This window comes from Ylistrum balloti, unplaced genomic scaffold (genome assembly GCF_031769215.1).
Source record: "Ylistrum balloti isolate Yb309-2 unplaced genomic scaffold, AGI_CSIRO_Ybal_v1 Utg369870, whole genome shotgun sequence".
NCBI lineage: Eukaryota > Metazoa > Mollusca > Bivalvia > Pectinida > Pectinidae > Ylistrum > Ylistrum balloti.
The window spans coordinates 313,522-328,802 of record NW_026782013.1 but is presented as its reverse complement, the minus strand read 5'-3'; the positions used below and the strand labels follow the sequence as shown (position 1 = coordinate 328,802).

Sequence of the window (15,281 nt, the reverse complement as noted above, 5' to 3'; positions counted from 1 at the left end):
CAATAAAGTGCTCTTCATTGATGGAGGGGTCGTAAATTGTTTTTAAAAATAGATCAGAGCAGGCTCAGATATTTTCTCAAGGTCCAGAGATGGAAGAATAAAATTTTCTTCAAGGAGGTAACTCAGGATATTAAGGTGCTTTACCAAAATTATGAGCTTGATGGCCACACATTAACCGGTCGAAGTTAATCATAATTAAATAGGAAGACTTGTTTTCTTTTAATTTAAACCCGGTAAAAATACCTAACATGGGATGGCAGTTAATGTTATACAGTTCATATTTTGATGTTAAAGATATCTTACTTTCCTTACAATATTATTTCTATGACATGTTATAAGAGCAACGACGGTGTTTAATGACCGTTAAAACCGTTTTATGTCAATAGCGAGTTTAAAATATGATGCGAACATTCGCTAAGCTTATTAAGATTAATCCATTTAAGGTGACCGTAAAATATATTACAAATAAATAAAGCAAGACACAATTCAGTGTTACCCATTATCAAAGTTTGACGTACGTCCGTATTGGTCATATAATCATACAGAATGATTCAATGAAAACGGTGATGTGAAACAGTAGGATTATTAATTATCGACATGCTATGCAGTGGAAGTAAAGTCGTTTAAGAAAGGAGTAAAAGTTCGAGTGTATGTAATTAGTATACATTTGTACTCTGGACGATCAGGCAATTTTATCTTACAGTAATGTAGTAAACTATAATAAATATTTCAATCATTAATATTTAAAAACTAATACAAAAATCGAAGCAATTGCGAAATATAAAAGAAAATAGGGATGCATGGGTTGTTACTATCCAGAAATGGAAACTGAAATCCTTAAGCAATTACCCTAACTAAGTCTAATTGAAGATAGTATATGTCTATAACGCATGAGTAATAATCTAACATTGAAATAACTTTAAAATTGATTGATATGTCCATTGGGGTCGAGCGCATAGATGATTCAATAAATGATCAATAATCTTTTATATTTGTTATCGTTATCAAATATAACCATGCTGGGTTTATAATTAAAGATATACATTTATCATAATACACTTTTCTTTCAGGGTTCACAGGAGATGACTGTACATCAAATATAGACGACTGTGATCCTAACCCATGTCAACATGGAACCTGTACCGACCTCGTGAATGGCTACCAATGTAAGTGTACACTCGGTTACACTGGACACAACTGTTCATCAAACATAGACGACTGTGATCTTAACCCCTGTCAACATGGAACCTGTACCGACCTCGTAAATGGCTACCAATGTAAGTGTACACTCGGTTACACAGGACACAACTGTTCATCAAACATAGACGACTGTGATCCTAACCCCTGTCAACATGGAACCTGTACCGACCTCATAAATGGCTACCAATGTACATGTACAGCCGGTTACACAGGACACAACTGTTCATCAAACATAGACGACTGTGATCCTAACCCCTGTCAACATGGAACCTGTACCGACCTCGTGAATGGCTACCAATGTAAGTGTACACTCGGTTACACAGGACACAACTGTTCATCAAACATAGACGACTGTGATCCTAACCCCTGTCAACATGGAACCTGTACCGACCTCGTAAATGGCTACCAATGTAAGTGTACAGTCGGTTACACAGGACACAACTGTTCATCAAACATAGACGACTGTAAACCTAACCCCTGTCAACATGGAACCTGTACCGACCTCGTGAATGGCTACCAATGTAAGTGTACACTCGGTTACACTGGACACAACTGTTCATCAAACATAGACGACTGTGATCCTAACCCCTGTCAACATGGAACCTGTACCGACCTCGTAAATGGCTACCAATGTACATGTACAGCCGGTTACACAGGACACAACTGTTCATCAAACATAGACGACTGTGATCCTAACCCCTGTCAACATGGAACCTGTACCGACCTCGTGAATGGCTACCAATGTAAGTGTACACTCGGTTACACTGGACACAACTGTTCATCAAACATAGACGACTGTGATCCTAACCCCTGTCAACATGGAACCTGTACCGACCTCGTGAATGGCTACCAATGTAAGTGTACAGTCGGTTACACAGGACACAACTGTTCATCAAACATAGACGACTGTACACGTAACCCCTGTCAACATGGAACCTGTACCGACCTCGTGAATGACTACCAATGTAAGTGTACAATCGGTTACACAGGACACAACTGTTCATCAAACATAGACGACTGTAAACCTAACCCCTGTCAACATGGAACCTGTACCGACCTCGTGAATGGCTACCAATGTACATGTACAGCTGGTTACACTGGACACAACTGTTCATCAAACATAGACGACTGTGATCTTAACCCCTGTCAACATGGAACCTGTACCGACCTCGTGAATGGCTACCAATGTAAGTGTACACTCGGTTACACTGGACACAACTGTTCATCAAACATAGACGACTGTGATCCTAACCCCTGTCAACATGGAACCTGTACCGACCTCGTGAATGGCTACCAATGTAAGTGTACACTCGGTTACACTGGACACAACTGTTCATCAAACATAGACGACTGTGATCCTAACCCCTGTCAACATGGAACCTGTACCGACCTCGTGAATGGCTACCAATGTAAGTGTACACTCGGTTACACAGGACACAACTGTTCATCAAACATAGACGACTGTGATCCTAACCCCTGTCAACATGGAACCTGTACCGACCTCGTGAATGGCTACCAATGTAAGTGTACACTCGGTTACACAGGACACAACTGTTCATCAAACATAGACGACTGTGATCCTAACCCCTGTCAACATGGAACCTGTACCGACCTCGTGAATGGCTACCAATGTAAGTGTACACTCGGTTACACAGGACACAACTGTTCATCAAACATAGACGACTGTGATCCTAACCCCTGTCAACATGGAACCTGTACCGACCTCGTGAATGGCTACCAATGTAAGTGTACAGTCGGTTACACAGGACACAACTGTTCATCAAACATAGACGACTGTGATCCTAACCCCTGTCAACATGGAACCTGTACCGACCTCGTAAATGGCTACCAATGTAAGTGTACAGCTCGGTTACACACTGGACACAACTGTTCATCAAACATAGACGACTGTGATCCTAACCCCTGTCAACATGGAACCTGTACCGACCTCGTGAATGGCTACCAATGTACATGTACAGCTGGTTACACTGGACACAACTGTTCATCAAACATAGACGACTGTGATCCTAACCCCTGTCAACATGGAACCTGTACCGACCTCGTGAATGGCTACCAATGTAAGTGTACACTCGGTTACACTGGACACAACTGTTCATCAAACATAGACGACTGTGATCCTAACCCCTGTCAACATGGAACCTGTACCGACCTCGTGAATGGCTACCAATGTAAGTACACTCGGTTACACAGGACACAACTGTTCATCAAACATAGACGACTGTGATCCTAACCCCTGTCAACATGGAACCTGTACCGACCTCGTGAATGGCTACCAATGTAAGTGTACAGTCGGTTACACAGGACACAACTGTTCATCAAACATAGACGACTGTGATCCTAACCCCTGTCAACATGGAACCTGTACCGACCTCGTGAATGGCTACCAATGTAAGTGTACACCTCGTGAATGGCTACCAATGTAAGTGTACGGTTACACAGGACACAACTGTTCATCAAACATAGACGACTGTGATCCTAACCCCTGTCAACATGGAACCTGTACCGACCTCGTGAATGGCTACCAATGTACTTGTACAGCTGGTTACACTGGACACAACTGTTCATCAAACATAGACGACTGTGATCCTAACCCCTGTCAACATGGAACCTGTACCGACCTCGTGAATGGCTACCAATGTAAGTGTACACTCGGTTACACTGGACACAACTGTTCATCAAACATAGACGACTGTAAACCTAACCCCTGTCAACATGGAACCTGTACCGACCTCGTGAATGGCTACCAATGTAAGTGTACACTCGGTTACACAGGACACAACTGTTCATCAAACATAGACGACTGTGATCCTAACCCCTGTCAACATGGAACCTGTACCGACCTCGTAAATGGCTACCAATGTACATGTACAGCCGGTTACACTGGACACAACTGTTCATCAAACATAGACGACTGTGATCCTAACCCCTGTCAACATGGAACCTGTACCGACCTCGTGAATGGCTACCAATGTAAGTGTACAGTCGGTTACACAGGACACAACTGTTCATCAAACATAGACGACTGTATCCTAACCCCTGGACACAACTGTTGGAACCTGTTCATCAAACATAGACCTCGTCAAATGGCTACCAATGTACCAATGTACAGTACAGTCGGTTACACTGGACACAACTGTTCATCAAACATAGACGACTGTGATCCTAACCCCTGTCAACATGGAACCTGTACCGACCTCGTGAATGGCTACCAATGTAAGTGTACACTCGGTTACACTGGACACAACTGTTCATCAAACATAGACGACTGTGATCCTAACCCCTGTCAACATGGAACCTGTACCGACCTCGTGAATGGCTACCAATGTAAGTGTACACTCGGTTACACAGGACACAACTGTTCATCAAACATAGACGACTGTGATCCTAACCCCTGTCAACATGGAAGCTGTACCGACCTCGTGAATGGCTACCAATGTAAGTGTACACTCGGTTACACTGGACACAACTGTTCATCAAACATAGACGACTGTGATCCTAACCCCTGTCAACATGGAACCTGTACCGACCTCGTGAATGGCTACCAATGTACATGTACAGCTGGTTACACTGGACACAACTGTTCATCAAACATAGACGACTGTGATCCTAACCCCTGTCAACATGGAACCTGTACCGACCTCGTGAATGGCTACCAATGTAAGTGTACACTCGGTTACACTGGACACAACTGTTCATCAAACATAGACGACTGTGATCCTAACCCCTGTCAACATGGAACCTGTACCGACCTCGTGTAAGTGTACAGCTCGGTTAATGGCTACCAATGTAAGTGTACACTCGGTTACACTGGACACAACTGTTCATCAAACATAGACGACTGTGATCCTAACCCCTGTCAACATGGAACCTGTACCGACCTCGTGAATGGCTACCAATGTACATGTACAGCCGGTTACACTGGACACAACTGTTCATCAAACATAGACGACTGTGATCCTAACCCCTGTCAACATGGAACCTGTACCGACCTCGTGAATGGCTACCAATGTACATGTACAGCCGGTTACACTGGACACAACTGTTCATCAAACATAGAATGGCTACCAATGGAACCTGTACCGACCTCGTGAATGGCTACCAATGTAAGTGTACAGTCGGTTACACAGGACACAACTGTTCATCAAACATAGACGACTGTGATCCTAACCCCTGTCAACATGGAACCTGTACCGACCTCGTGAATGGCTACCAATGTAAGTGTACAGTCGGTTACACTGGACACAACTGTTCATCAAACATAGACGACTGTGATCCTAACCCCTGTCAACATGGAACCTGTACCGACCTCGTGAATGGCTACCAATGTACATGTACAGCCGGTTTCACTGGACACAACTGTTCATCAAACATAGACGACTGTAATCCTAACCCCTGTCAACATGGAACCTGTACCGACCTCGTGAATGGCTACCAATGTACATGTACAGCCGGTTACACAGGACACAACTGTTCATCAAACATAGACGACTGTGATCCTAACCCCTGTCAACATGGAACCTGTACCGACCTCGTGAATGGCTACCAATGTAAGTGTACAGTCGGTTACACAGGACACAACTGTTCATCAAACATAGACGACTGTGATCCTAACCCCTGTCAACATGGAACCTGTACCGACCTCGTGAATGGCTACCAATGTAAGTGTACAGTCGGTTACACAGGACACAACTGTTCATCAAACATAGACGACTGTGATCCTAACCCCTGTCAACATGGAACCTGTACCGACCTCGTGAATGGCTACCAATGTACATGTACAGCCGGTTACACAGGACACAACTGTTCATCAAACATAGACGACTGTAAACCTAACCCCTGTCAACATGGAACCTGTACCGACCTCGTGAATGGCTACCAATGTAAGTGTACAGTCGGTTACACAGGACACAACTGTTCATCAAACATAGACGACTGTGATCCTAACCCCTGTCAACATGGAACCTGTACCGACCTCGTGAATGGCTACCAATGTAAGTGTACACTCGGTTACACAGGACACAACTGTTCATCAAACATAGACGACTGTGAACCCCTCTGTAACCCCTGTCAACATGGAACCTGTACCGACCTCGTGAATGGCTACCAATGTAAGTGTACAGTCGGTTACACAGGACACAACTGTTCATCAAACATAGACGACTGTGATCCTAACCCCTGTCAACATGGAACCTGTACCGACCTCGTGAATGACTACCAATGTAAGTGTACAGTCGGTTACACAGGACACAACTGTTCATCAAACATAGACGACTGTGATCCTAACCCCTGTCAACATGGAACCTGTACCGACCTCGTGAATGGCTACCAATGTACATGTACAGCAGGTTACACTGGACACAACTGTTCATCAAACATAGACGAATCCTGTGACATGGAACCTAACCCACTGTCAACATGGAACCTGTACCGACCTCGTGAATGGCTACCAATGTAAGTGTACACTCGGTTACACAGGACACAACTGTTCATCAAACATAGACGACTGTGATCCTAACCCCTGTCAACATGGAACCTGTACCGACCTCGTGAATGGCTACCAATGTAAGTGTACACTCGGTTACACAGGACACAACTGTTCATCAAACATAGACGACTGTAAACCTAACCCCTGTCAACATGGAAACTGTACGGATCAAGTAAGTGGATTTAGTTGTGATTGTAATGCAGGTTACAAAGGAAAACTGTGCGATACCGGTATCAACGATATTAATCATGATCCCTGTCATGATGGAAAGTGTGGAACAGCCACTCTACTGCCTATGTCACCTGAAACCACTGATGTAATCTCTACGTTAGCTGACAAAATACCTTCATCTTCAGAAGCACTATCTCCATCGGCGGTATTGATGTCAACGACATCTGAAATAAAGTCAGTATCGTCAGAAATAGTTTCTACGCCGTATGCAGAAATTTCTCCATTCACACCAATATTTGTGCCTTCTACAACACCATTTTCGCCTTCCGAGTCAATGCTGACATCATCTGAACCTATACCCATATCGGTTGAACCAGTTTCTACAGAAGCAATGAGTACATCTACTCCAACTCCTCCAAGCAAAACAGGTTAGTTATTCTTTTTTCCGGTTAATTCATAAATAGAATCTGTCATGTGTGAAAATTACGAAATCTATCGAAATATTAGGGTAGTGCATCTCCCCAACTAGATTTTCGCTTTTCTTTCGATCATTTTGAATTTTCCTCAATTGTCTCCTTGGCTTCCAAAATCTGGGCCCTTAGCATCACTGTTTTGGAAATTTCTGTGTATACGGTAGAAACAAGAAAAATTGTCATGGACCAGTCGACTTCATCTTTGCCTTCTTGCATTCTGTTTTATCGTCAACTGCCTCTGAAGCACAGGTCGTTCTTTATTCTAATGCATCCACATGGTCACAAAACTGAACCTCTGTATGGCTGGTGTTAAGCGTAACCGATCGTGCTGAAGAGGAGTTTACTGTAGCAGCCAGTATTTAGTTACATTCTCGCCTTTCAGGAAAGAACAATGCATCGAGTTTTTAGAGGTTCTAGAGATGCTTGTGAAAGTAACGTTAGGCATTGTTGCCGAGTCCTTAATGTTTAACAGAGGATATTTGCTTCCCGCCAGGAATCGAACCCAGGACCTCTGCCGTTCTAGGCATACACGTACGATATATTGCTGCTATTATTTTAACGATGTTATGGAAAGTTATTACAAAATCCTGATTTATACATGTTACCTTAACGAAGGTCCTGCCTTCAGTATAATGTTGAACAAATCATGGGATACATTCACAAATAGTTAGAAGTGTTCGTTTGACGTAAATGTTTCTGAATCTATTCTTTAAAATAAGTTTGTCTAAATGGTGTAATGTTCCAGAAGTGACGGTATCCAATACCATAGTCAGTGTCCAACTGCTAGGTGACATATCGGGCCAACTGATCACAATGAAGGATCACGTTCTACAACTCCTGGAATCGTCAAATGCTTCCTCGTTGGACGTTTCAACACAAATAATCCAAGTTGTTGGCGGGTATGCTCAATCTTTACCTACTGGACGTGCTATTATACATGAAGTTAACATAAGTGTTGTATACTGATTTCTACTTTTGTCTGTTTTGAAAAAATAACACGAGAAAGGTGTTGACGCCTCGAATTTAAACGCGATGCAACCTATTATACAAGTTATTTCAGAAAAAATCTTTTCATTGAAAGATTAATAAATTTTCTATTTAGAGTTGGAAGTTGCTTACATTCAACACACAAAATTGACTTACATGTAACACTTAACATTTACAACCTGCATGACGCTACAGTGTATACTTACCTCTCTTTCAATACTCTTATCTTGTCACAGTACTAATATATATTTAGGCTTGTGATCCTTGTATGTATTTCCGTGATAGATGTCGAGAGTTGACGGGAAACTCAACAAACTTTTGACAAATTGTATTGATATGGGCAATGGAAAAGTTTTATGGTCGCCATAATGACTTCATTGTGATTTCCTTGTACAGTATGAAGGTAGAAGTGTGATATGTTACGATGTCGGTGTTAGCAACCTTGCTCTTATTTTGAGAACGTTACATTGTTGTTGATAAAGCAGAAAAAATGTTTACCATTTTTGAACTCTTGGTCTTGTACTGCTTTTTTATTTAAATGGTTTCAATCTAAATCTTTCCGTTTTTAAACATGAGTTTAATACGATGTGGTTGTTGCTGATAACCATGTTAACAATTTTTAGGGGTGTATGTCTTTGTTGTCCCCGACACTCAAATTTTCAAATTCAATAAATTACATTTATTGGCACGCAACATCAAACATTTGCTAACAACATTAGGCTATTGACTTGCATGCAGAATAATTTAAATCCTTACCAGCTACATCGCTGACAATTCAAGATGTTTATTTGTTAAAGCAAATATGTTTTAGTTTATTTAGGCTTTAGCCTGCTGTTTAATCCTATTGATTGTTTGTATCATTATCATTATTTTGAAAGAATATATTAATTCACAACACACGAATGAGTTATTGATGCTATCCCAGTCATGTTATGTATTGTTGAACTGCTTTAACATAATACATATCTGTTTCCATTTTAGGAAAAAACACCACTACTTTTTCTTAGCCTTTCTTGTTTTTATAGATTAAGTACAAATTAATTATGGTGCATATTTGTTACTATGCATCAGCACAATAAGATTATGTAGCAGAGGCGACATAAAGCTTTGTCCCTTACCGAGGTCACATTCAACGATAATGAATATGCAATTTTGAATACATGCAATGTTACGAATTGAATACAAGTGCAAAAGATCAAGAAAAATCGTCGTTTCATCGAGAAAAATCACGAAACCGAACAGTGTATCGTATGATAATTGTGTGTAAATGACAAAAATAATTCAAGACCCCGAGCAACTTAAAACGAATAAATATTGTAAAAGCATTTGAGTCATTTCAGTGTTTCCATATTTCCAGTGAGACGGTAACAAACTTGACGATTGGCATCAGCTCCACGAATTCAAGACTACATGTCTCTAAAACAGCTTTAGCAGCAGCCCTTCAAAAGACAGTGTCTATTCTACAACTTCGACAGTACGTCAAAAACGGGAACCCACATTCACAAACTACCAGTAACATAGTAAGTACGGCAAAAATATAATCCAATAATGGAGTGTACGAGAGGTCAGTACGCTTATGCTCAACCGAACGCGCTGAAAAGATCTCTATCTTAACTTATATATCTAGACGATGGTTTTTGTATATTTAGTATTTCGAATTCATAGTTAATTGTTTTAAAGTTGAAATATAGTTTTAGTATTTAAAGTACTGCGTATAAAGAAATTAACAGCTTTACCTAAATCTGTGTTCTCCGGTAACTTGAGCATGTTTGTCAACGTCTAACATCTTCTTGGGGTTAACTTGTTATGGGAGGAAATTGCTTTCAAAAGAACTGAAGTCTCTCTATATTGTGCAGATGTGATAATGTAATTATGTTATAGAGAGATTGTTTGTCGTGTAACTGTGTAATGTTTATAATGTTGGAGTTATCTCCCTTGTATTCCTTAACAACGTTTTCATACGAATTTCATGTATAATGCAACAGTACGTTTAACCACACACGGTGAGATTTTACATCGAAGTTGGACTGATATTCAGTCAATTTAACTACGAAAATGTAACTGTAAATATTATTTTTCAAGTGAATATATACTTACAGAACTGGGCTGCTGACCATGCTCTTGTAATTGGAATAGTTGCGGGAGTTGTGGTGGTCCTCGCCATCACGACTGCAGTCGTGTTGATAAGGAAAAGGTGTGTTATTTTAATATATAATCAGCCTGCTGTCCAGTTATTTCGTCGATGTAATGTTGTGCGTATATGTCTATAGTGAATATATCATAGAGCGCTTTTATTGGCTGCCCCATTCAGAAGGCATAACAATGAAAACAACGATACGTCATGGATTTAAATAGCGCAGTAAAATTGCTGTCTCTGTTCGATTTTACCTGTACGAGAATTTAAGAAACTCGTCTCTAGAGATCATTTGTAAACAGGAAAAACGTTACAAACTTTCAATACGTTGTTTATATATAGAGAGAGACACAAAGAAAATACACAACTTTTCCAGTTGAATATCGACATCATTTGTTTGAAAAGAAAAAAAATGTCGATGCGTTTTCGATGTGTTGACAGGTAAGATTGTACAGAAGACACACAAGTGAATAAGTCATTTAACTGGCAAAATCCACTTGTAACATGGATTCGTTGAAAGGTTCATACAATGGATAAGTAGATATTAAGACAATAAATTATGTTGCTGCGTCCGTCCCAGTCCCAGTGAAAAGATTTGAGCGAAGTAAACTGTAAATCTGCCGACTTACCGTTAATATACTACTGTGTCAGTGAAGAACTTAGTTTGTGGTTACATGCCACATAAACATCTGTTCTGTATACAATTTTTCATTTGCCAATACCCAATTTTCGAGAACTATTACAGCTCATGATTTCCAGGTATTATACGTAATCGAATTCATGGTAGTGATTTTGATCAAAAATCGTAACACAAGAAAATACCACCTTATAGCGCATTGCAGAATAAGATACAGTATACTTACAAAACAATGAATATTCTACATCAAAATATACCCCATGCTAAACTGAAAGAACGTAATAATTCTCTTGTTGGGAGAACGTTCTTTTCCAAGAAAGGTGAACGGAGGTACAAATATATGGCTGTGAACTATACTGTAACGTATTTGGTGAAAAATACGTCCAAATCAAAGATGAAATATATGGAGGACAAAATCATAAAAAAATTATCTGGTTGACAACATCTTCGTCGATTTTGGTGGTAAGATCTTCCAACAGACATATGTGACCCTCTATTTGGTGACTTTTTTGTTTTTGTCGTGCGAGGCTGAATTTATCGAAGAGGTTATCAAAACAATTCACAAGGACCTTGCTAAAGTGTTTAACTTCATGTTTGAATATTTTGATGACGTCATGCCTCTAAATAACAAGAAATTTCCACATCCATTGTATATCAACTGGTAGTTTCTTGTAGTTTTTACACGCCAAACAGCTGTCTCGTCTTTCTCGGTCTCGTTAGTGAATTTAGGGGTCTAAAGTTTAGAAAGCTAGAAGACGAGTTAAATAAATTACAATCGATCGACACATATGTTGAGGTAAAATGAGGACGAGCACTGACACCATAGTACAGTTACGCCATTTTGTTGTTAATTACTGAAATTATGTTGTGATTTTTTTATGTCTTCTAGGCACACAACGAAACAAGGTAAAGCTGCCTACATAGATGAGTGTACATCCAATGGAATTACTCTGGCACCGGTATATGACGCCGAAAAAATAACGTATGATAACCGAGCGTATGATGATCTCAGCTCCTACTGAGCAGTTATAAACAACACCACAGCCAACGACATTCCGAAAACTAGATCTGAACAGAACAACAGTAGATACTGCTTAAATATATTACCAGTGCTGCTCTGCCAGGAAAGGTCTTAAATATGATAGGTTTGTTAGTGAAATGTTACAATGATTCCAATTATATTTGATCTCTTTTAATATTCTTGAAATATCATTGCATAGATGTTTCTTAACGGCATGTGTATGTCCAAACTGGTTCTATATCAAGAAACGTATGTAAATATGCTCTTTTATACAAATTGGACAAAACAGCTGCCAAAAATGTATGATAAATATCATATCGACTTTATATATGTATTAAACGTGCATAATAACCTACCAGAGGGATGTGTTTGTGAGAATGCATGCTTGAATACGTGTACATGATAGTAAGAAGACTATGAACGTGCGAATCTATTTTAGAGGATGTAACCGTTGCAAGGTTTCCATCAATAAAATAGTATTTATATTTTGTGTAAACTTTATCTTTTATATATTAAAAGTTTTTAAAAGCATCAGAGAACTCCTAAATTATAAACAGCTAACTGTATATCAAATATGATTTTTATCCTAAAACTACAACCTCATTGTGAAAGCCTGTGCAAAAGACACACAAGTGAATAGTTCAGTTAATTACATTATAATCATATTATTAAATAATTAATCAAACTGCAAAATGCATGTGTGTCGTCTGTCTAATGTTCGTTAGTGATACTAAGACCTAATGTGAAGTCAAGAGGGGAGTGGGGGGTGGGGGAGGGGGTACTTTTAAAATCTTTTACGTGATATGAAAATGAAATCAAGATATTTTTCTTATATTTTCTTATATAAAAAGAATACCACGTTGATCATTCAGTATTACTTTCTTATGAAAATTACAATATTAATCAAATTATGGGAGCAGTACTCCCCTTTTGGTTTTTACTAAATAGCGTCCTAGGTTTCTAGATAAAGGCCATTAGCTTCACTGCCTAGCCATAGAAAGACGAAACTGTTGTATTATGCAGTATAATGTGTAATAAAGGGCGTATTTACTTCTGTGACATTTGTACAATCTTGCAAATGTCTGAAGTGAGAAATTAGAATTATCAAGTAATACGTAGATGTTTGTTAGGACTTAACGCAGGAGTTGTCATATAATCATACGTAAAGGGAAATAACTCTGTTGACAAATATAGGTGCAAAACCAGATATCCTTTTTACATGGTTGAAATGTGTAATGTGTTTGATTTGGAACAATTATCGTTCTTGAACATCCTATCATGGAGATTCATATCTACTTGATGAAGATTCATATCTGCTTGATGAAGATTTATATCTACTTCATGGAGATTTATATCTATTTGATGGAGTTGTATATCTACTTGATGAAGATTTATATCTACTTGATGGAGTTGTATATCTACTTGATGGAGATTTATATCTACTTGATGGAGATTTATATCTACTTGATGGAGATTTATATCTACTTGATGGAGTTGTATATCTACTTGATGGAGATTTATATCTACTTGATGGAGTTGTATATCTACTTGATGGAGATTTATATCTGAGTGATGAAGATTTATATCTACTTGATGGAGTTGTATATCTACTTGATGGAGATTTATATCTACTTGATGGAGATTTATATCTGAGTGATGAAGATTTATATCTACTTGATGGAGATTTATATCTACTTGATGGAGATTTATATCTGAGTGATGGAGATTTATATCTACTTGATGGAGTTGTATATCTACTATGTAGATTTATATCTGAGTGATGAAGATATATCTACTTGATGGAGTTGTATATCTACTTGATGGAGATTTATATCTACTTGATGGAGATTTATATCTGAGTATATTTATATCTACTTGATGGAGATTTATATCTACTTGATGGAGATTTATATCTGAGTGATGGAGATTTATATCTACTTGATGGAGTTGTATATCTACTTGATGGAGTTGTATATCTACTTGATGGAGTTGTATATCTACTTGATGGAGATTTATATCTACTTGATGGAGATTTATATCTACTTGATGGAGATTTATATCTGAGTGATGAAGATTTATATCTACTTGATGGAGTTGTATATCTACTTGATGGAGTTGTATATCTACTTGATGGAGATTTATATCTACTTGATGGAGTTGTATATCTACTTGATGGAGATTTATATCTACTTGATGGAGTTGTATATCTACTTGATGGAGATTTATATCTACTTGATGGAGTTGTATATCTACTTGATGGAGTTGTATATCTACTTGATGGAGATTTATATCTACTTGATGGAGATTTATATCTGAGTGATGAAGATTTATATCTACTTGATGGAGTTGTATATCTACTTGATGTAGATTTATATCTGAGTGATGAAGATTTATATCTACTTGATGGAGTTGTATATCTACTTGATGGAGATTTATATCTATTGATGGAGTTATATCTACTTGATGGAAATTTATATCTACTATCTACTTGATGGAGATTTATATCTACTTGATGAATATCTACTTGATGGAGATTATATCTACTTGATGGAGTTGTATATCTACTTGATGGAGATTTATATCTGAGTGATGAAGATTTATATCTACTTGATGGAGTTGTATATCTATATCTTTATATCTTGATGGAGTTGTATATCTACTTGATGGAGATTTATATCTACTTGATGGAGTGTATATCTAATGATTTATATCTACTTGATGGAGTTGTATATCTACTTGATGGAGATTTATATCTACTTGATGGAAATTTATATCTACTTGATGGAGTTGTATATCTACTTGATGGAGATTAATATGTTGTAAATCGGAAGAATAAGAGTCGTTTTTATACAAAATATATGATATACAGTATAGAAACAAAATTTTACGACCCCCCGACTCCAAACCGAGATTGAACAACATTAACAGATTTCAATCATTTAATATTCACTAACCCCGATACTATATTCAATATCAGGATTGAATAGATATATATATTTGAGAAACTGATTTAATTGACTGAATTCTAATTTACACCATGAACTACATCGTCATAAACGGATAGCGAAAGTTTTCACATTTAACGTTTGTTTTTAACCTTCCCTGATTTATTAAACTCACGTCAACACCATCATCGATGTTTTACTTTGAAA

General features: G+C 38.4%; 1 protein-coding gene across 1 annotated transcript in view; it reads left to right on the top strand.

The window, feature by feature from the left end:
• The first annotated feature begins 597 nt into the window (after positions 1–597).
• The window catches only part of LOC132545970 (uncharacterized), a 32,400-nt gene continuing 17,716 nt past the window's right edge, over positions 598–15,281 (top strand). The window contains 9 exon segments of the mRNA XM_060209653.1: positions 598–613; positions 1,071–3,399; positions 3,401–5,277; positions 5,280–6,628; positions 6,630–7,305; positions 8,096–8,249; positions 9,695–9,857; positions 10,437–10,531; positions 11,998–12,067. Of these exon segments, the coding sequence (XP_060065636.1) occupies positions 598–613; positions 1,071–3,399; positions 3,401–5,277; positions 5,280–6,628; positions 6,630–7,305; positions 8,096–8,249; positions 9,695–9,857; positions 10,437–10,531; positions 11,998–12,067 (6,729 nt within the window).